The sequence below is a fragment of the Diceros bicornis genome, chromosome 19 (assembly GCF_020826845.1).
Source record: "Diceros bicornis minor isolate mBicDic1 chromosome 19, mDicBic1.mat.cur, whole genome shotgun sequence".
Lineage (NCBI taxonomy): Eukaryota > Metazoa > Chordata > Mammalia > Perissodactyla > Rhinocerotidae > Diceros > Diceros bicornis.
In genome coordinates this window covers 1,202,967-1,225,177 of record NC_080758.1, presented here as the reverse complement: position 1 = coordinate 1,225,177, position 22,211 = coordinate 1,202,967, and the positions used below count along the sequence as shown (strand labels likewise).

General features: G+C 50.4%; 2 protein-coding genes across 8 annotated transcripts in view; one reads left to right on the top strand and one right to left on the bottom strand.

The window, feature by feature from the left end:
• Positions 1-10,094, bottom strand: part of DIDO1 (death inducer-obliterator 1) — a 58,982-nt gene extending 48,888 nt beyond the window's left edge. For 4 of the 6 annotated variants that reach the window (XM_058562295.1, XM_058562292.1, XM_058562298.1 and 1 more), the window contains exon 1: positions 9,317-9,398. The gene's annotated coding sequence lies outside the window, so the exon portion shown is untranslated. Of the gene's footprint in view, positions 1-9,292; positions 9,399-10,017 lie in introns of those variants that run through there. The other 2 variants (XM_058562296.1, XM_058562294.1) reach the window with 2 other exon arrangements.
• On the top strand, positions 9,668-18,692 carry GID8 (GID complex subunit 8 homolog). Of its 2 annotated transcripts, none has more exons than XM_058562326.1 (5): positions 9,668-9,750; positions 12,510-12,639; positions 13,664-13,860; positions 14,164-14,361; positions 15,121-18,692. In XM_058562326.1, the coding sequence occupies exons 2-5, from the start codon at positions 12,522-12,524 to the stop codon at positions 15,292-15,294; spliced, it is 687 nt and encodes a 228-aa protein (XP_058418309.1). In that variant the 5' UTR covers positions 9,668-9,750; positions 12,510-12,521; the 3' UTR covers positions 15,295-18,692. The 2 variants fall into 2 exon arrangements, with proteins under 2 accessions (XP_058418309.1, XP_058418310.1); XM_058562327.1 differs by lacking the exon at positions 9,668-9,750 and adding an exon at positions 10,188-10,434.
• Positions 18,693-22,211: the final 3,519 nt, after the last annotated feature.

Genomic DNA, 22,211 nt, shown 5'->3' with positions numbered 1-22,211 from the left:
GGCCGCAGCGCTCCTTTCCCACCGGACTCGTTTTGTTTCTCCCGCGCTCAGCCCGCACCCCCGCGCCCCGCGGCGCAGCGGGGAGAAGCCAGTTACTGTCGGCAAAGGGAGAGGGGTGCTGGCGGTTGCGCAACCCTCCAGCTGCAGTTTCTTCCCAGTGCTGTCTAGTGACACTCCTCACCTGCCCTCCCCAGATACTCGGCCAACAGACCTCGGAGGGAAACAGCTGCTGCCTGGAGGCACCGTGGACACTGGACACTTGACCTGCGGGCAGCAGCTCCTTGGTCCCCATTACTTCCTCCACAGCCCTCTTCCTCCCTCCTTAGATGCAGGACCCCTTGGCCTTTGTTTTAGGCCTGGTGAGAAGTGGAAAGCTGCCCTGTGTGCAGTGAAGCAGAGGCCCCCCTTGATGCTTCCCTGCCGAGAACCAGGGGCCTGGAGGCAGGCGTGCTTTTTGATAAACATCTCTAAAGGTCACATGGCCTGCCAGTTTCAGAGACACAAGTCAGTTTTCTCCAAAGGAATAAAACACAGCTTGTTTCTGCTGGCACAGTTCCCTTAGGACCGCCTTCATGGAATCTTGCAGGGATGGGCTCTACACTCTTCCTTCTTGATTGTGTCTTCAGGTTTGCCCCCAGGTTAAGTGTAGTGGGAAGTTTAGAGACCAGACAGATCGAGTTGAAACCAGCTTGAACAAGCAGTGTGATCTTGGGCAAGGTGTCTGTAAAAACAGGACTCACATGTTGCGTGTGACTCCAGGGAGGATCACATGAGGCCTCCCTACAAAGGGCTTCCTAAATGAGAGCTGGATGGGAAACCCCACCCAACCTCTTTACCTGAGGGTCTTTAAAAAAAGCAAAACCAGCAGCCACGTCTTTCTGCAAGGTGAGATTTTAACACTGGGGTACAGTTCCAGGCCAGCGGCTGGAAGGGATGAAAGGCACTAAGGCTTGGGCAGAGGGTGGAATAGGAGGAGGAAGCATGAGAACCGGTCAGAAGGGAAAACCAGTGATCAAGAGCAGGAAGCCCCCACCCGTTATCACTAGTCCTCCTTGGTGATCCTCAGGATGCCTCCTACACAGCGACAGGAAAGGAAACCACTCAAGGCCCCCTGGAACTGAGCCTCCCCTTTGAATCTCTCCCAGCAGGAGCTCTGACTCAGGCCTGTGGGCTCAGGGGCACCTGCCACCCTGGGGAGGAGCCAGGCCCTCTCCCTGCAACCTCTTCAGGTAATTCCAGTTTACCTGTTGTCACTCCTCATGGGAGCTGCTCCTCGCTGGTGAAAAAGGCATTTCTGGAATTGTAGATTGGGTATTTTTTAGTTGAACTCTACTAGCAAAGGAATACTCTCTCCTAACAAACTTGCTTTAATAGCTAAACCCATAGGATGAAATAAATGTAAAAAAAGGTCTCCAGTCTTCTCAAATTCTTCCCTTAAATACCCCCAAGGCACAAACAAAAGTCCCAAAGTCCTGTGAACTGACAACAGGAGTGGCTCAGAGGGTGGGAGGGGGCAGCAGGAAGTTTACTAGGCTTCCATGCCTCAAGCGGGTTTCAGAGTCTTCTTCAGAGTCTTCGTGACAAGAATATGATTGGTGAATCACCAACACATATAGATGCCAGGTCCTGCCACCCCCACCCCACAGAAAGTTCAAGGAAGTTTATCAAAGCAGAAAAGCACAGTCCAGAAAACTCAGCAATCCTTTACAAAAACTGCTTCCTGGTGTCCAGCCTCTGCTCACCCCTGAATTAAAGCCCATTGGAAAGCAGGGTGCTGAGCAGAACACCCTGATCCCAAATGAAAATCCTCAAGTAGAGTGCGCCTCTCCTTGGGGTCAAGTGCCATCACCAGGGGCAAAGTGCACCTTGTGTGGGCCCTCTGAGGTCCGCCCTTTCCAAGGACAATTTAAAAGCAGGTGAGGCAGCAGCAAGTACTTTTATTGTTACTCTCACTTGGAACTCAGACACAGAGCAGCCCGATGCCCTCTCCATGGGCCAGCCGCCCTGGAAGTGGCTCAAGGGTCTGGGCCACCGGTAGGGCTCACTGCCCGGCCCCTCAGCCCCGCCACCTCCGGCCCCTCAGCCCCGCCACCTCCGATCCCCATCCGACCCTGGGCAGGATCCCAGGCGGCCCTGCGCTGGAGTTTGGCCCAGGCCTGGGGCAGAAGGGAGGCTCCGTGGTGGGAGAGGGGAGGAAGGGTGGGAGGAGGGGGATAGAACGGACAAGGTCAGACCCTCTTCTCCTCCCTGGCCTTAGTCTGGAGGAAAACCCGAAAGATTTTTCCAGAATGGCCACCACTGTCAGTGCCCTTTGATGCAGAGGTCACAGACTGCAGGACTCAGACCTCACACTCGCCAGGACCCAGGCTGGGTGGACAGACAGCATGTGGCACATTCTGGCAGACTACGTGCATATTGCCCAGTCATCCAGGGGCTGCCCCGAGGCTGGGCCCACCCCTCTCACTAACAAGTGTCTCCCCGTTTTGCTTCTCACCCTCTTCTGGTCCCGGGTGCAGGATGCCTGGCACCTAGACGCTGTGCTCTTAATCCTTTGTAGAATTAAATGAGTGAATGAAAAGGTTATTACAAAATACACCCCACCATTCCCTGGGGATAGAACGTAGATTCCCAGGAACAGACAAATCTAGTACTTTTCTTATTGCTAACAAAAGCTGCAACCACTGCATTTTTTTTACTTGAGAAACTGATGAATTTTCATGACTTTTACATTGTATAAGGCCAGCTAACTTGAACAGCTAACTTAGATAAATCCACTTGCAGGGTCCCATCATCTCACAATCAAACTGGCTACTCCTCTCCCAAAGCAAACCCCGCACCAGGCTTTGGCTCTCCTATCAGGACAACAGCAGGCTATCCAGCGTCGCAGATCCCGCATTTGTGCATCCCCATCAGAAAAGGCCACTTCACTGACCACAAGAATCTGGCTGGATGCTGTTCTGAGGCGACTGACTGTCTCAGAAGCAGAGTGCTGTGGTGGCAAGGGTTGGGGGTAAGTCAAGGGGGGCTGCCAGCATGGAAAAGGGCCAGGAGACAAAACACAAGGCGAGGAAAAAGTTAGGATTAGGAGTTAAACTTTGTGTCCCATCCTGAAGACCTACAGAATGTCAGCTGTGGAAGGTGACAGAGCTACAAATTCAAAGTGCAAATGAGATCATAGCAATCTTCTGACTTTTAGGGAAAAGAAGAAATAAAGGTGAAAGACTAGGAAAGGGAATAAGGTGGGAAAGGAATTACTCCCATTAATGCTGTCACATAATCTTTCTACACTGAATGTCTAGCGGGCATCAGGATGGTGTCCTGTCATTCGAACAACAACGCTGGAAACCGCCCCCATGACCAACTTAATTAGAAAAGCAACAAGCGACAGCTCTTGGGTCACTTCAGCCTCTGGAAGTGGCTCCAGACAAGGTGGCTGTGGCCTTAGGACAATGATCTAACACTAGGTACAAAGAACTGCAGAAGAGACAGGGCGCTGAATCTAGATGTGTTCTTCTCAGTTCTACCCTTTTCCAGAGATCCTTAGAAAAAGTAAGTCCAAGCATTTTTCTCTCTCCTGCTATAATAAAGTCCTAGCTTTGTCATCTAAATGAGAGTGAACACATTCAGATAGAACAATGCTTGTTACTCCTACCTTCTAGGATGGTTCCTGTTACTCTGAGACGTCTAAGTTCCTCTTTGAATTCAGTGAGAAGGAAATAAAGTCAACTTCAGAAGAAATTAATATTTTAATAAGTATAAGGCATAAAAATCGTATTTCCTTTCTGGTTGGTTTCATCTCTTAACAGTCTCTAAAGGAAAACACCAAATAAAGATGCCAGAAAAATCAATGCCTTTCACAGATCTTGACAGAAAAGCAGTTTAAGAGTAAAGCAGTTGTGCTCAATTGGGCCATTTAGCCTTCTAGGCTAATCATGCCGCTAAGTATGTATCAAAGAAAAGGGAAGACAAGCCCATAGACCTTCCCTGAATCCCTAAACCTGCTGGTGAGCACGAAGAGAAAGCTGTGGAACCTCCATGAGGTGAGAGGATGGTCAACCTAAAACAAGTGCCAGGGCCGGGCACCAGGCCTCTGGCGTGCGGGGCATCGGGGAGGGTGCAGCTTCAACCATACAGCCTACACTTGAAGAGATTATTTTTTTCCGAGATGAAAATACTTAAAAAGTGAAAAAGACTGTTTAAAAAGTCAGGTCTAACAGCGGCTTTCTGGATTTGTTCAGAATAGAAATACTGTATAAATTAATTCCTGCTCTTGCATGGCTCACAAAAACAAAATGGTGAAAGTGAGAAAGAGTGTATTTGAAGGAAATACCAACAAGAATAACAGAGGCTGAGCTATTAGGGATTTCACAAGGATACCCAAAAGGTTTTATTCTGAATTTCAACAAAATCAATACCCATAAATTACCCTTTCAATACCAGAAGATTTTTCAGTTCCAAATTGAACAAACTGCTTCTAAAATTTAGAAACCCAAAGAAAAGTAAGATCTCCCAAATCTGTCTACAGAAGGTGGGAGGCCAAGAATGTTGCCTTTTATGGTTGTGCAGAGAAATGAACACTCTTAGGAGTCTGTCAGACATACAAAAGTTCCTCTTGCTCCGATGGAAAGTAAGCATTTAGGGAGTAAATGTAAGAGGACTTTAAAGTCAAAAAGCAAAAAACAAAAATTTTACAAGTGTTTTAAAAAAGGAAAACGTGGCCATCGACAGAAAAAGTCTCATCTTCATTCAGTGCTTCTACTTCCCAATTAGACATCTGATCATAACAGCTGGCCTCACGCAAAAAAATCCTTAAACCATACACAGATACAGCAATGCACATATATATGTATTTGTATATATACATGTGTGTATATCTATTTAAATTTTTATTTAAATTAAAAAAAAGAAAGGTCAAATCCCAAATCAATATATGTATATCAAACCGTTGACCAGTCAGGTCTGAAGGGCAAAGTCTAATTCAATAGGAATGGTCTAAGAACAGTCCCTGACCTGGCAAATTAAACAATGGCCACTCCAGCGGGCTGCCCATGCCCTCCTGCTGGCGGCCCCCACACCACTCATTTGTTTCAGGGACCTCGATGTTAGACACAGTTTATGGTACAACTTCAGCAGGAGTTAAAGTTTTTAAAAAAAAAAAAGATCAAGAAAAATATTACTCTTACTTTTACCATCCAAAGAAACATCTGACATTACCAGGCTTTCTGATTTAGTGTATGATCTAGAAGGGGAAATACAATCAGGCAAAGATAGAGAGGGAGGGTGACCATATCAAACAACCCCATGACATGCTTCACAGGGTCTTAGTTCAGCTAAGACGCATGGCATCTGAATATGTGCAGCAGAACTACATAGTAATAAAATCCTTCCTTCCTTCCTTTCAACATCTCCCTGAGGAAACTTACAACACTGTGAAAAGCTAAGCCTGTGGAAATTGACTCCCTGGTGTTTACTGCCTGCTTGTGGCAATGCTTCTGAGCAGCAACAACCAATTTGTTTATACATTATCCTGAACAATCAAGTTTGTTTTTGCCAAATCTCTTTGAAAGCAGGGGCTCCAGGGTGTAGGGGTTTGATTGTATGCTTTTGAGTTTTGAGAGTAAGACAAAAACACCCACTAAAGTACTGTGGTTCTGCAAAACATGGCTGATATCCTGATTTTTGAATGGTCTAGGAGTTGAGTAAAGGAAGCACTGTGTATTTTATTCTCAAAATACTTTTCCCTTTTTAAAACTCTTTAATGTTCTTTTAAGAAATAAACCCTTAACTCCTCTCTTTACAGAACTGCTAATCTGTCCAAACAAAACTCTCCACCTGAGCTTGGAGAACAGTGGAAGCTCTGGCCACCTGGCTGCCCCACCCACCAAAGGCCCCCTTTGCTACCAGGAAGCACAGCCAGTTAATGATCCCACTGGGCTGAAATCATGGTCAACCTGGTCACTGCCCCAGACGGTGGCCAATGTGGCCTAGAATCCACCCACCTCCTTCCTGCTCCCCCACACCCTCAGACTCCTCACTGCAGGCTGGTGAGCTGCAGCTCACCTTTATCCTCACTCCATAGACTCTCCGTAGGGGACCTCATGCACACCTGGCTGTGCTTGCCTTTACCTTGGCCCGGATCTGGGTTCATCTACTCACCTGTTCCCCTAACATCTCTACTTGATGCCCCAAATGCACCTCAAAACCTAATGCATGCAAAACGAGCTCATGACTTGCTGAGCCTCCCCACCAATCCAGGCCCTTTCTTGGCGTCCCTATTCAGTGATAGTCCCACCCCATAACTTAAATGCACAAGCCAGAAGCCCGGAGATTCTCCTTGACAGGCCTGCCTCCCTCCCCCTGAGTCACCAAATCCCACTGCTTTTGTGTTTAATGTGATCAATTCCACGTGCTCACTTCTCTCCACGTCTGCCGCATGGCCCAAATCACTTCTGAAAGTGGTCAACACAGGAGCTGTCTTCACCTCACCCCCATTCACCTCTCAACTCATGTTCTCCATTCCCACCTTGTCACTGAACTTGCTCTGTCACCAAGCACTCAAATGGACAGTTTATGGTGAATGTCACACTGGCCCACCCTGCAGCATGCTAATTTGACATTTGACATGCTAATCACCTCTACAAACTCTGCCCCACAGCTTTGGGAGAGCCTGCTAAGCCCCTGGCTGTTTCTTCTCTGTTGCCTCAGCAGACAGCTTCTTTGGCTAATGGCTACATGTTGCTGTCCTCCTGGATTCTGGACTTCATCCACTCCTCCTCTCCATGGACTTTCTCTGAATACATTTATCAACCCTCTCACACAGTGTCACCACAAAACTCTCATCTTTCCCTTGAGCTTTAGATGTGTCCCACGGGCACCTCAAACTAAACAAGGTCCACACTGAACTCATCATGTTTCCTTCCTCTCCTACTGTCGCATTCCTCATCATGATGGTTATTCCTCAGTTGGTGCCACCACCAGTGACCTCATCGACCAGGATCCACATCGAAGCATCACTCTCGACTTTTCCTCTCCCATAGCTCTACAAACTTTCACCAAGGACTGAAAGTGTTCCCTCCCTTTGTCCGTTTCCCCTGAGACTGCTTCTAGCTAAGGTCTTCATCATCACTCACTCGCTTATTCCTTCACATTCTCAACAAATGTTTACGGACTCCTACCATGTACTAGATGCTTCAGCTTGTGTGAAGCTCACGTTTGTGGTGAATCGTGACATCCCAGGAGGCATCAGTGATCTAGATCAGTGTGCCGAATGCTACAGAGGAATAACCCAGGACATCACGTGAGCACACGGGAGAGGCACTACATCCAGCTTTGTTTAGGGAGTCTTCCCACTCTGAGAAGTCAGCCTAGGCAAGGGTCTTATGTGAGAGCCCAGAGGTGAGAGAGCCTAGTGAGTGGAGAGAACCTCAAACAGCTTGAGATGGCTGGAGTGGAGAGGGAAAAGGCAGGAGTGGTGCTGCTTTTAGCTGCGCTCACTTTGCACAGGCAGCTGGGGAGTCCAGGAAGTGTGTGAGGAGTACAAGGAGAGATCACCCTGCCTGCTGCATGGGTTTCAGAAAGGAGCTGGCAGGGCTAGCCCCGTGGCTTGGCGGTTGGGTGCGCGCGCTCCGCTGCTGGCAGCCCGGGTTCGGATCCCGGGCGCGCACCGACGCACCGCTTCTCTGGCCACGTTGGGGCTGTGTCCCACGTGCAGCAACTAGAAGGATGTGCAACTATGATTCTAGTTGCAACTATGACATACAACTATCTACTGGGGCCTTGGGGGAAAATAAATAAATAAAATTAAAAAAAAAAAAAAAAAAGAAAGGAGCTGGCAGGACTGCCGGTAGGGCAATCCAAGGAGCAGAGCGGATAGCCTAAATGTTCCAGGGGAGAGGCTGGCAACAATAAAAAGCAGCCAGTTGGGGCCAGCCCAGTAGTGCAGTGGTTAAATTTGTGCACTCCACTCCAGCGGACCGGGATTCGCAGGTTCGGATCCTGGGTGGGACCTACACACCGTTCATCAAGCCATGCTGTGGCAGGCAACCCAGGTATAAAATGGGCACAGATGTTAGCTCAGGGCCACTCTTCCTGAGCAAAAAGAGGATTGGTAGCGGATATTAGCTCAAAGCTAATCTCCCTCACCAAAAAAAAAAAAAAAAAAAAAAAAAAAAGTCAGCCAGTCTCTAGACAGAATGGAGGAGGTAGAATCTGCAAGACTCGGTAACCGGCTGGCTGCTGGGGGGAGGGGCCGTTAACCTATGACCCGCAGAGAAGGCGCAGCTGAAGCCTCCCTGGACTGGAATATTCTATCTCCTTAGAGGACTGGCATGCAAGCTTTTTGCCTGTGTACCCTTGAAAAGAATTCTGAAACTCTGCACCCCCTCGCACACTATGAAGCTGACATCCAAATGTGTTTGCAGAGTTAAGTAGCTGCAAAGAACGTGATTACGGACAGCTGCTGCACCTGCGTTTTAAATACCAGATTTGTGTCAAAGCTTTGCACGTGCTAAATTAGCTCATTCCAATAACGGAAAATGTCCATAACCAGTAGTCACCGTCAAACCTGTTTGGCAAATTGGACTCACTCTCTGGGAGAAGTCCGCCAACACTTGCGCGTTAGTTCACTTTTGAGCAATCACACGAAACCATCTAACTCCTGAGTTCGAATTCAGGAAGACGTCGGATTTCATCGGATGAAATAAGAGGCTGCCCCTTCAATTTCCTTCCTGAAGCGCTCTAAAACTCTTTAACGTTACCCTCCCGCAGTGGGAAAACCTTGCTCTGACGGAGTCTGCGTTCTTCTTGAACAGACAAACAATAATAAGCAAACAAACGCGCAAACGTGTATTTCTGCGTCTCTGCGTCCCCCAGAACCCAGCTCCGGCACAGGGAGACTGTCCAGGCGCCGGGCAGCGGCCGCGGCACCTCGGGGCCCTCGTCGCACACGCCTGCAGCCCCTGCCCAACCTGAGCGAGGCTTTGGGACCACCGGGCCCCGGGCGGGGAGGACCACCGGGCCGCAGGGACCACCGGTCCCCGGGAGGGAGGCTCCCTGAGGGCGGGCCTGTTTGTCGACTCATCTGGCGGCGGGCGAGCGCGCGCTCACCGACACGGTCGGGCAACCCCCGGACCCGCCTCAACAGACAGAACGCAGCGCTCCCGCCGGCCGCGCTCGGGCGGCTCCTCCCAGGCCTGTGCGAAGGCAGGCGCCTGGTCGGGGGGACCCCCGCCTCGGGGCGGCACGAAGCACCGGCACCTGTCCCCCGCCCCTACCCCCTGCCCTCCGGGCTCACAAACGACGGAAGAGACGCTGGGACCTTCGCCTCCGACTCAGTCTAGACGTCGCCGTCCCGGCGCGAAGTTCCCCCACCACGACACTTCGACGGCAGCCATCTTGCCCAGAGGCGGCCGACGCCTTTTGACTCTCGCGCCAATCCGTAGAGCGAGGGTGCTGCGAGGGGTGTTCTGCGCAAGGGCGGAAGCTGGAGATCCGCGCTTCCGGGCGGCCGCAGCGCCCCGCCCCCTCGCGGGAACACTTGATTGGCTGCCGGCTCGCGATCTCGCGATCTCGCGAGAAGTGGCTGAGGGGGCGGCCGCCGGTGCGTCTGGTCTCCGGTTCCCCGCCCCCGCCTCCGCCGCGGCCCCCGCCTCCGCCTCCCCGTCCCCGGCGCCGCCGCCGCCGCCCTCCCCGCCCGCCTGGTCTCCCGAGCGGCCGTGGGGACCGCGAAGCGCGGGCGGTGGGATCTGCACGGTAAGATGGCCGCGGCGGGCCCAGGCGGCCGGGCCGAGCGTCTCGGCGGGAGCGCGGCGGACGGGGGAGGAGACCCGGGCGGGAGGAGACCGGGGCGGGGGCCGGGGAGGGGCCGGGGAGGAGACGCGGGAGGGGCCGGGCCCGGGTCCCCGCGCCGCCGGGGCTTTCCCCCGAGGCCGCTGGACCGCGCTCGGGCCTTACGGGGTCACAGGTCCCCGCAGGTGTCAGAATCGGGCGAGTTCCCGGGGGAGGCGGCGTTCTCCGGACCTGCAGTCAGACTGCCGTTTCTCCTCGGTCGCGGTGGGCCATGCCGGTGGAGCGGGCGCTTGGCTCGGTGTGGTCTCAGAGGGAGGGCGTTCAAGTGGAGGTTCGGCGCTCGGAAGGGCCGCCAGCCGGAATGGCGGTGGTTACTGGAGATGTCGCACATGTGTGTCTGCGAAGAGAACGAGGTTATCGCAGAATCCCTTCAGCAGGGACTGCGCTCGCCAGGACGTGCATGGCTGGTTGCGTGACTTCAGAATTGGGATGTTTGATTTGAATCAAACATTGAATATTTAACAGCCGAGTTTTTCCTGCGCAAAACAGAACGGGCCAGTTCTCCAAAGGGGTTGCTTTGCAAAGTCGCTCTCCACGCCAGGGAGTGGTACTGGGGTGATTGCTGGTTACAGTGGACGCTGAGAGAAGGTGCCTTCTTAGTTCTCGGTTACCTTGAATTGTTGTCTGGGAATCAGAATAGGGCCTGAATGAGTGGTGCAGTGGGCCGCAGCAGAGAAATGGGTATTTTGTGCAGGACAGCGTCTCTTGGTTTTGCCTGCCCTGCGAGTTTTCTTCTGCTGCGCCTCCCCCTGGGCTGATCTCTAAGGTCGCGGGTCCTCCAAGTACCTGAGGACTTTGTCTTGTGCCCCTTTGCTTCCCTGCCCACACTATCTCCCTTGGTGATCTTTGCCCAGCTCTTGGCTTTCCCTATCATTTTTTGGCAGATGTTGCCCTAATTAATGTTTCCAGCACTGAGCTCGGGACCTGTAATCCAGGTGCCTGCTTGACTTCTCCAGCTGCATGTGTAATAGCCCAGACTTGCCTTGCTCCTCAAACCTGTTCCTCTCCCGGTCCTTCGCCCTCATCTGTGGCTCCATCCTCCAAGACCTCAAGCTTGAAACCTCCCATCCATCGCCCTCAGGTCTTCCCATTTTTTTATCCCTCCACATTCAGTCCAGCAGCAAGGCCCATTGCTCCGTGTCCACAGAATCTCCATCTGCTGTGTCTCTAGCTCTTCTGCTGCTCCCCTCTCTTGTTTGGGTGGCTCTTTGCCCGTCTTCCTGCTCAGCTCTCACCACCCCACATTTGCCGTCTTTTACTTATTCAGCAGTTTAGCAGGTACTTAGCTATATGTAGTAGTATCCATGATGTATATGTCAGAGGAGGAAAATGAAGTGGGCAGCGATGGGCTCACCACCCATCTCAGGAACCCAGCAGGTGCTCCCAGGGTGGGCACCTGTCTCCCCCTCCTCCCACAGTAACACCTCCTTAGTTTTGTGTTTCATACCCTTACTTAAAGCAACAACAGAACAGTTTTGGCCCATATGTATTTATTGCCAAAGCATGTATTATGTAGTTTGTCTTGTTTTTGTTCTTTACAAAAGTGTCTGCCACACTTGGGCCCCTGCTGCAACATGCTTGATTGATCCAGCTCGTTTCTAAGGGTCATCATGTGGCTGTGTTGCTTTAACTGCTTTAGTGAATTCTGTTATGTGAATACATGATCACAATCCCTTCTCAGCAATGCTAAAATCCAAATAGCTCTGAAAAGCACAGGTTTTTGTTTTTGTTTTTAACCTATTTGATGGTAAACCCTGACCTGGTAAAGACTGTGTAATAGTCTCTATTCCACTCAGTTTGAGTACACGTACATTTCGTTGAAGAAATGATATTTGATTATAGGTGCTGCCCCAGACCCCAATGAGGATGTCATATACTGTATGGTAAAGTGTGCCATATAGTGTTTGTGCAGTCTGCAGAATTCTGAATTCTGAAACATATCTGCCCCAGGATTTTGGGCTTGGGATTTTGGTTCTGTGAACCACAGTTCCTTGTCCATGCTGCTGTTTAAATGAACATCTGGGTGGGTGTCTTCCACATTTTTGCCATTTTGAACAGTTTCTTTAGACAGTCTTGTCTGTGTTTGATGTATGATGAGTTTTTGAGGGTCTCAATCTAACAGGAGTAGATTTGCTAGGCTGCAAGGAGCATACGTGTTCGGCTTTACAAGGAATGCCAAAAGTTTTTGCAGCACCAGTCTGTTCTGACAGCAGTGTAAAGAGTTCAAGAGAACTCCCTATCTCTGTTAACACTGGTAATTTTTGTCAGTGTGGTGGGTATACAGTTGCAGGCTTCTTTTGAGCACATAAGACAAGTGTGTAATCCTTTAGTTTATACCTCTCACAGCTGCCCTTTGCACGTAGAGGAGAATCTGTCTACACTCCTCCCTCAGCCTGTAAGTCCTTACTCAGTCTGACCCCAGCCAACCTCTTGACCTCTTAGTTCTGAGACCCTTGGCTCTTTCTTGCATTCATCCTGCCTTCTAAACACCCCAGCCTTCTTTCTGGTCTCAGGTCTCAGGCCCTTTGCGCTTGCTGTTTTCCAGATTTAAATTATCTTCCCACTCCCTTTTACTTTTTAGTATGTCACTGTGTTTATTTCTGAAATGAGCACAATTGTCATAGAATTCTTCACTGATTCTTAAAATATTTTTTTTCCTGTAGAAATAAATCAGAATGAGTTACGCAGAAAAACCCGATGAAATCACAAAAGATGAGTGGATGGAGAAACTCAATAACTTACATGTGCAGCGAGCAGACATGAACCGTCTCATCATGAACTACCTGGTCACAGGTAATTCTCCCTCTTTGTACACACAATCAGAATTTTACCACTGAAGTTCCATGATAAAGATACATTGTGTTCAGGCATTGTACAAACGTGGTGCTAACTTAGTAAATGATCGTGAGGAAGGTACCCTCTTCTGGAGATGAGATTATTCCGGGTCTCTGAGACCTAAGGCAAAAACCTGTTTTTGGCCTCTGACATTCTTACCGTTAATTAAGATAATTAAGAATGTTGTGAAGTACATTTAAAACCCAAATAATTGATCTCTTCTGGCCAGTCTGGTAGATTATACTGGACTGTTTCTAGAAGGTGTGCCCAACTGAAAAGAGGAAGGGAGAAGGGCACAAGCCTAGGAAGGAAAGAAAAGTGCTCTCTGGCTGATACTCAGTTCTCCTTGACGTGGGAGAGGAAAGGGCAGTTCTGTACGTGGTGAGAGAATCCAGATGTTTCCAAAAGGTGGAAGTCTCCTTCCTACTAGTTCCCAGTACCCGATGCCCAGTTAGTCTCTGTTAAGACCTTTTTTGAAAGGTGATGAGGAAATATCAGCCTATAGCTGTGCGTGTGAGTGTGTGTGTAGAGAGAGGCACATAACGCTGCTTTGATGTTGAAGAGAATTGTCGACTCATTAAAGGTGGGAGTGGCAGGTCCCTATCGACTGTGAGGGCATAGCCAGTGTGTCTTGCCTCACCTAGACCAGATCTGCAGTTTCTCTGCGTCCTACCTGGAATTGCAGCCTTCTTCAAGGAGCCCACATCAACACATTGGGCTTCCTAGCATTCATTCTCCCCTGTAGCTGGTGGGTTAGAGTTTGTTTGGATGGAGTAGAGAGGAATGAGTACACTCTTCTCATTCTCTGTATCTCACGGGCATGACTAGTTTATCACAAAGCTGTTGATAACAAATCCCAAAGAACGAGCAGGGGTCAAGTTGGAGGGGACTTACTCTAGGCAAACGGGCTTTCTAGAGATAAAAGGCTTTGTGTTAATGTCTTGCTAGCTTTCCAAGCAGTGAAGATGGTTTTCATTTTCAGAGGGCTTTAAGGAGGCAGCAGAAAAGTTTCGAATGGAATCCGGGATCGAACCTAGTGTGGATCTAGAAACACTTGACGAGCGAATCAAAATCCGTGAGATGATCCTGAAAGGCCAGATTCAGGAGGCTATTGCGTTGATCAACAGCCTCCATCCAGAACTCCTGGACACGAACCGGTATCTGTACTTCCACCTGCAAGTGAGTTTCGGTTGAGAGGCATCTGGTTCGTAGACACTCGTTAAGATTATTTGCAACGATTCAGAAGTAATGAGGCTAATCTGCATTAATAGAATATTGTTTTAATTTATGTGGGGGAGGGGTTTGAGTTAGCTGTTGTCTTACGTATTTCAGAAGCCAGTTCTTGCTTTAAAAATGCAAATTTAGTGACTCAGAGATGCTAGGAAATTGTCCTTTAAGATGGACAGAAACAAATGCCCCTCGCCGGGTATCGCTTGCCTGGGTGTGTGGTGTGTGAGCCTGTCTGCCTTTACCCATGACTAGCAACAGCACCTGATCGAGCTGATCCGCCAGCGTGAGACAGAGGCGGCGCTGGAGTTCGCCCAGACCCAGTTGGCGGAGCAAGGCGAGGAGAGCAGAGAGTGCCTGACAGAAATGGAGCGCACGCTGGCCCTGCTGGCCTTCGATAACCCTGAAGAGTCACCCTTCGGAGACCTCCTGAATATGATGCAGAGACAGAAGGTAAAGATCCGTGAAAGGAAAGTCTTCCTTTTCACCCTTAATGGAATTTTCAACAAACAATGTGTGGTGAATTTGTGGTGTAGAATGAGAGACACATAATTTCTGGGCATGTATGGTGTGACAGCATCAATTCTTCTCTAATTTTTAATCTTTTATTGTGTTAAACTAGGAACAGCAGAATGTCTGACTTTATAATATTCAAGCCTTTTTGCCAATTTTTCTCATTTATCTTAACCTTCTTCCTGTTTATTTGGAGACTCTTAGAGATAGGTGTTCTAAGTGTTTTTTACTTAAAATCCCGTATTCGCTTCTGAAGCTTCCTCTCCTCACTGCTACTTCTATGTTCCAGCCCACGTGGTGGCGCGACTCCCAGAAGCAGCTCCCTTGTCTCCCTCGCCCTCCACTGTGCTGGAAGGAGTGCGGCCCCAAGGTCCACTCCAGGTGTCCTTGAGGCTTGCTGGGATGGACCTCCTATCCCCCTCGCCCTGGTCTTTCCTCTCTCCCTGGCTCTTGGCATGTAACCACCCTCCAGGCCAGGTGTGGCATCGCCGAGCAGACCGTGAGCTCCTTTGGGCGAGGAGTGTGTGTTCCAGCTCCTCCAGAGTGCCTCACGGATTCCGGCTTCTTGTTTGCTTAAATAGGTCACCAGCTTCTCGTGTAAAAATGGTTTCTGAGAGGTATAAAATGCATATTGTAACAGACTCTTTTGCTGGTGCTCTGCATGTGTGGTGGTTTTTATTGGACGTATTTATTTTCTAGGTGTGGAGTGAAGTTAACCAGGCTGTTCTAGATTATGAAAATCGTGAGTCAACACCCAAGCTGGCAAAATTACTGAAACTACTCCTTTGGGCTCAGAATGAGCTGGACCAGAAGAAAGTAAAATATCCCAAAATGACAGACCTCAGCAAAGGTGTGATTGAGGAGCCCAAGTAGAGTCTGTGTGGTGGACGCCGCGCCTCACCCAGCGGGCTCGTTGGCCCGTCTGCGACTAAAAGATTTTTACTGCAGTAGAGAACTCTTTCCCCCTCTTACTTTTTTTTGACCCGGCATCTTTTTTAAAGGGAAAAATGGCCTTTTGAAGCGCTGGAAGACTCGCAGTGGAAGACACTGTCTCTGGCAGTCTGATCCGCCTCTGCCTGCGGCGCGTCTGGAGGTGCCAGTGGCTGGCACTGTGCTCCTGGCACGGTGTGGTGGCTGCTGAAGGGTTCCTTTGCGTCGAGAGCTGAGTTCCTGGGGACTGCGGCTACACTCGGGCTCCACCAAGTACACGAGCAGCACTGGCGGTCCCTCTGCTCTCTGCGGGCACGTGGGCAACAGCACGTGTCCTCACTTCTCTGAGTCTCCTCAGGCCCTCACGTGGGAGTTTCTCCTTACCCCCTTGGTTTTTGCTTTTTCATAGGAAAGACTATATAAATTTGTAAATCCTAATTCAGACACTTGTTTTGTGTGATGGTATTGAGTTTGATGTGTTTTCCCTTTTGGTCTGCGTTGTGTGGCTTTTGGGGAGGTGTGTGTGTGAGGGCGGGCTGTGTGTTTTTTAATTTTTTAAATATATATTTTGGTGCTGTACGTGGTGAGAGACTTTCCTAGTGGATCAATGAACCATCTCTTCTAGGCAGTTTTGATGAAAATAAAGGTTTCTCTTTGATTTCAAGAATGACCAAAATGGCCTCTGAAAAGTTTCAGTCGTCTCAAACAGACCTCTTGTTTTGGGGGCTGACTTCCCTGTTGTGCTGGCACTCACATTGGTGCCTGCAGCTGGAGGGCACTTTGCCAGCCCTGTATGCCTGGAGTGGACTTCCAAGAGGGAGGGGGGCCAGTGCTGATGGCTGTGTGCCTTGGTGTGGTGGAGTCCTTGGCTGGGAGTACGTGGTCAGCCTCAGGTGACCCCTGCCCAGTGGGGAGCTTGGAAGTGGCAGCCAGTGAGACCGAGTGCCCTTGTAATTCGGGGTGCAAACGTGTGTTTGAATTCATGGCAGAGTGTCACTGGGCGATGGTGCTAGGACTTGATTTTGTGGATCTTTACAGAACCACTAACCCCTCGGGACGAGTCCTGAGATGGTGATGACAGTGTCCAAGAGCATGGAGCTCCTCTTGCCTCTGAGGGCTTCTGCACGTCCTCAGGTGGGGGCTTCCAGCTGCCAGGGCGGCTGTGACTCAGTTCTCCCTCGGCGGATTCCTTGTGCTGGGGCAGGGTGTTCTGGTACCCAGAGCTTGGTGGAGAGAAATGCCACTAGCAGCTGAATTTGGAGGAGTCAGTTTGCTTTGACAAGCAAGGTTAGGCAGCTTGCGGCTACTCATGTAGGTCAGGTGGCCCGCCTCTGATTCCTGGGGCCGTCTTTGTCCAGTCCTCCCTGTACCCTGAGGCTCTAGCTTGCAGTGTCTGTGGTGCGGCTGTCCTCTGCCTGCACTGGGGGTCTATGAGGGCGCTGCTGTTCATGGGCAGGAGCTGTGGGCAGCATTTACCTTCCCCAGGTGGTGGCTGTCATTCGGTCACAGCAACCTGGTGAACTGCTGTGGCACCTGCCGACCACCGTGGCCTCCAGACTTCCCCTTCGTGCTGCCCGGTTCATATGGGGAAGGTGAAGGGGGTCCTCCCCTTATCCCAGAAGTGGTGTGTTTCAACTGTCTCCCTAGTCGTCTTCAGATGTGACCTTTTTTTAGCATCATTTCCTCTGAGTTTTGAGGATAAAAATAAGTTAGAGGGAAAGAGAGTTTTAATCTTCAGGTAACTAATAGTTAAATATAGCAGAAGCTGGAAGAAGAACCTTAGGAGAGAGGTAGAGATACTTTGAAAAGCACCAGATAATTCAGCATGTTCCTACTTCTCTTGTATGGTGAGTGTGCATAAGACCATTTACCTGCATAACCAATATGCGATCAATTGGACGTATTCTCCAAATTAGAGGGTGTGAGGGGTGTAGTAATGGGGAGCCCAGCTGGCAGGAGTTATCCACAGACTCCCGGCACCTGGGTGGGTTTTGTCGTGTGCATGACATGTCAGGAAGTGGCGGTAAGACTCGGCGTTGGTGTTTCCTTTCCCGGTTCAGTGAGTAGCTTCGTAGCCAGTGCTGAAAACCAGCGTGAGCTTGGTGTTGGTGGACTCGAAGGATTCAGCTGTTATTCTTTTCTTCACTCTGGTTTAAGAGGTTTAGTTACTTTTCCAAGGATCTGTTAGTGGACTAGAAATTTCCTCCAAAGGGAGTGGCTTTTCAGACTTTTCCTTTTTGCCACCTTTTTGCAGTCTCTGTTTTTTCAGCAAGCAAGCTAAAGCCATTTCGAGATAATGAACATTATGTATAATTTGATTTTTCTGCTTCGTCTCATTTGGATTTCGCTGTTGTTTATTAAAATGTAATGTGTTACAGAGGTAGTTTATTTCTTCTTTTTACGCTTTCTTGTGGAAAGTGCCTTGAAATAAATAAAATCTGAGAATATTCTGGTACTCTATGTTCCTGTTATCATGAAGTTGTGTGAGGAGTAACCCCTTGTTTGGAATCTCTCTGAAGTATAGGGATTGTTGCAAAGCAAATGAGAACTGTTGTATTTTGCCGTTTGAATTAAGGTTTCCAGGTTCTAGAAAAGGCACGTGCTTCTTGGGTCTGGTATTTGAGATGAAAGCCTCCCCGCACGTGACTGAAGACCCGTGAGCGAGAGACACGGAGGCCATTCCTTTCGTCCAGTCAAGACGCGCTCTGAAGACGTGTGGAGAAAACAGGTTGAGGACACTTTTTCTAAGGCCGTGTGATGTCTTTACTTTCCTGTTTCTGTACACTATTAGCTTTGGGGGGTGGCGGAACCAGGGGTGTCAGAAAGAATCGTACACATTTTATGTTAAAGACAATGACGTCTTCGGGATAATGGAGCAGGACTCCCTTCCGGGTTGTTACCGTCAATCTCATTATGAACAAAAGACCAGAGTAAAAGCGTCAGGTGAATGCAGTGGTCTGTCTGCTTTTCTGCCGACCGAAGACATCCAGTCGGACGTAGTAGGACGCCATGTCCTCCTCAGCCTGGAGAAGTGCGGCTCTGACGTGTTTCACTGACACCACGAGTGTTGTCTTTTACAACGGGTATATTTTTATTTCAGAAGTATGTACTGCTTTTTTGGATTTGTAGTAAGTTGTACTGTCAGCATCAGTCCTGTGAAATCCTGTATGGGACCGTCACCTGCTGTAGTCCCTTTGTACTCCTCTGATTCTGTAGCCCTGCTTTATTCCTGTGGGGCAGATATGCACTGCCCCCACCAGCATCTTTTGAAAAATGCAAAATGGGTTGCTTTTGCTGCCTGTTCTTAATTTCATAGTAAAAGTTTTCACATTTTTCTCAGAGTGGTCATCTGAAAGCTCTTTCTTTTCTTCCGCAAAGATATCCTAATAAGAACAAAGACTTCAATACCCTAATGCCCTTTTATTTCAAGTTGGCCTGTGGGACTTGGAAGGGTGGAGGGACACTGGGTTCACTACTTGATGCTTTGCTGTTGCACTATCCCGGCTCTCGCCCGCACCTTGTCTTGTCTGGTTCATGCATGTCTGCTCACATGTGTGTTTTAGTTTGAAACCTGTCGTCTGTCCTCTAGAGTTGTGGCATTTACCTTTCATTTTTGTGAAGGAAATAGAACTATTTGTGCTCCCCATCACATGATTTTAAGCTGAACTGGAACAGCCTAAGTCATTTTCTTTTGTTTGTGAAAGTTTCCAAACATTCACAGTAGAGGGACTGCTCCAGCGAGCCCCAGGGTCCTCACCGTAATGCTTGTTCCGTGTGCATCCGGGCGTGGGTCCCGTACTCTCAGGGCCGTTAGCGTCTTCACATGTGAAAGGTAGTTGTAGGGCACTTGACCGACTTGGAGTGACAGCTTTCCAGTACCTTCTAGTGGGGTCCAGGCGTGAGGACACCTTGTGCTGGAGCAGTGGAACTGTGGAGTGTAGGCATGTCGGAGAACGGGGAAAGGAGCCTCTGCCATCGCTGTCCCCACACGGCAATGACACCTATGCCATTCTTCATGCCCGCACTCCCCACCTTGCAGGAGGGACGCGTTGGCTCTTGGTCATGCACCCACGCAGAGCGCTGGGAACACGGGTACCCGGAGCACCTGGGTTGTACTCAACGACAGTCTGAGGTGCTCGGCACCTGCCGTAACTCCAAGATGCCATCAAAGTCCTTTTCCCTTCCTCGTGGTGAGTTTACTTACACATGTGGAACACAGTGTTTGGATGGGCCTTTGGCATATAACTAGCTGTGGCAGACTTCCACGATGGGTGACTCTGCTGGTGGGGTATCCTGAGCTGTTTATCATGGCAGGAGACTGGCCACAGCTCGGTGGAACCTAGGCCGAGCCATAGCCCTGGTGGGGTGAGGTCCTTGGTGGGGCCGGGAGGGGTGGTCTGGGATCATGGGTCACAGCATCCCTGTGTCAGCAGGTGGGCGAGTTCGTCACTGCAGGGGGTGTGAAGTAAGGTGTGGGGCTTGGACTCCTCTGCAGTGTGTGGAAGTCTCCTAGCTGGAAGGCCAGGTTCACAGGTCCAGTCTGACTGTGGTACAGAAGACAGTCTATCAGACTCATTGATACCCAGCTCTATCCAAAAGGATTAGTGAAGGACTAACTAGAGGGGAGTGGAGTTTGTCCACCTGGGCCTTTCCGAATGGCTGCATTTTTAAATGCACGTCACAGTGGCAGCCCTCCTGCCTGGCTGTGGGTGCTGAGCAGTCAGGCTACCACACTGCGTGGTGAGACTCTGACTCGCCCTGGGAGTTTGGGAGAGGAAGACACTAGGATGCCACTGTTGGCTGTCCTGCGCGTGACTGCCCGGATTCAGAGATGTTCTGTGTGTTTTGGGGTGGAATGAGTGAGCTTAGTAACCAGAGGGAGGTGACGAGCTGCTGCTGGTCGATGCCTTCTCTGCCTGGCTGCGACTTCTCGCTCCCTGTAGGCACGTCTGTGCGCTTTGCTCGTGCAAGCGAGGTTGGTTTTCTCTCCTACAGATCATGGTGTTTGACAATCATCATCTTCCCAACTAGCTTTTGAAAGTGAAGCAAGCTGAGCTGTCACCAAGGATTCCCACACCAGGGCTGGAGGGTCCAGGGAGGGAGGTGGGGGGTGGTCAGCCAGAAGCATGGAGGGCTGTTGACCACACTGACTCAGGTGAGGGGACAGGGTGCTGGTCCCTGCTTGGCCACACACTTCGTGGACTGGTGAGCCCTTAATCCCTGGGCGTTCCAGTTGTGTTCTTAGTATAAAACAGGAGTGTTGAGAGCAGTGTTGGTAAGATTCACATAGTGAGCTCACCAGCACTTTGAAAAGAGAGAAGTCTTCCAGAACCTTCAGGTATTCCACATTTAGAGCCTATACAGACCAAATCCATTTGATACCGCCATCAAGTCTATCTTTCTGGTTCCCAGTGAAGTTGTACACAGTTCTTTGTCCTTGTTTTCCTCTACTGCTTAAAAGATAATTCCGATCCAAAGGTGGCTGCCTCACCCCGTTAGTCAGTTCCTGCAAATTGTGCCCGGAGCTGGGAGCATGTTTCTTAATCTCCCCTGTCAGTAACAGCAGGGAAAGGTCATTTATCAGTCTTGCTTATGGACTCCTCATCTTTAGGAGGAAGAATTGTGCCTGTTTGGCTGCAAAGGGGGCAGAGGTGACGGGGGCCAGAGGTGATGTGGAGAGCAGAGGTGATGGGGGGGCAGAGGTGATGTGGGGGGGCAGAAGTGAAGGGGGACAGAGGCGACGGGGGACAGAGGTGATGGGGGTGCAGAGGTGATGGGGGGCAGAGGTGATGGGTGCAGAGGTGATGGGACGGGGCACCAGGGGAGACCCAGGCCCTGGTCTGGCCGGTCTGCATTTTGTGAAAAGCTATACGAGGTGTAATGGCCGCGTCTGTGCTTTGCCTCCATCATGCTGCACAGAAGGGATGGCTCTGGGGGCTGAGGAAGGAGAGGTTACAAAGTAAGCAGTGAGGTGTGAATTAGCTTTAAAAAAAACCTTTATGGCCTGTCTCCGTGCAGCAGCACTGGAAGTAAATAGACATTAGGCGGGCAGGCCCCAAACAAGAAGGGGGAACCAACACCCTAAGCCAGTGGGTGTGGCTTTGACAGCTCTGTCGCCAACAGCAGCCCTCCATCTCTCGAAAACCAGGTGTTAAACTGTCTGCTGTAATTCTCTCTGTACATATCCCACCCAGTCATTTTCTACCTTGAAGCTCAAGGACAGTTTGTTGGTTGGATATGGGTTAGCTCACAGAATCAACTAGAAGCCTGGACAGGGTGTGTCCACCCTGGCCACTGCCAGCACCCTTTGGATTGTGACACTTAGTCTAGCAGCTCTGGCTGCCACCCGAACCTTCCACCTTAGTGAGGACTGGGAGCCCCGATGAGCTCGGGGTCTTGGGAAGGTGTCCAAGGCTCGCCCTGGAGCCCTCTCCTGGCCCTCCTCACAACCACGGTGCACCGGGCACCTCTTGGCCCCACTGCTCTCATCCTGGCCGGAGTCCCCCTCACCTTGGTCCTGGAGTACACAGTGGTACAGTGGTCTTGTCCTCCCTGCCTTCACCCTGGCCCCCTAAGCTGTCCAGACAGCAGCCAGGGGTGTCCCATGACAATCTGGTGGCTTCCAGCCTCAGAGCCCTGACTGGTCTCTACTTGGCCTCCAACGCCTGCGGGGCCTGTGCTGCCCCACCACTTTGACCTCGTTTCCCTTCTCCCCCTCCTCCGTCCCCCGGGCCCTCTGTGGTCCTGGAGCTGGCCTCTAGGTCTGTGCACCTGAGCGGTGTGGCCCCTGCCCCACCAACCGGCTTGCTCCTTCACTTCATTCAGGCTTCGCTCACATGTCTTTTCAGGGATGCTCTAGG

Coding starts and splice junctions, on each gene's coding strand:
- GID8 (XM_058562326.1), top strand. CDS start 12,522: ATGAGTTACGCAGAAAAACCCGATGAAATCACAAAAGATGAGTGGATG. Junction 12,640..13,663: donor CATGAACTACCTGGTCACAG/GTAATTCTCCCT, acceptor TTTCATTTTCAG/AGGGCTTTAAGGAGGCAGCA. Junction 14,362..15,120: donor ATATGATGCAGAGACAGAAG/GTAAAGATCCGT, acceptor TTTATTTTCTAG/GTGTGGAGTGAAGTTAACCA.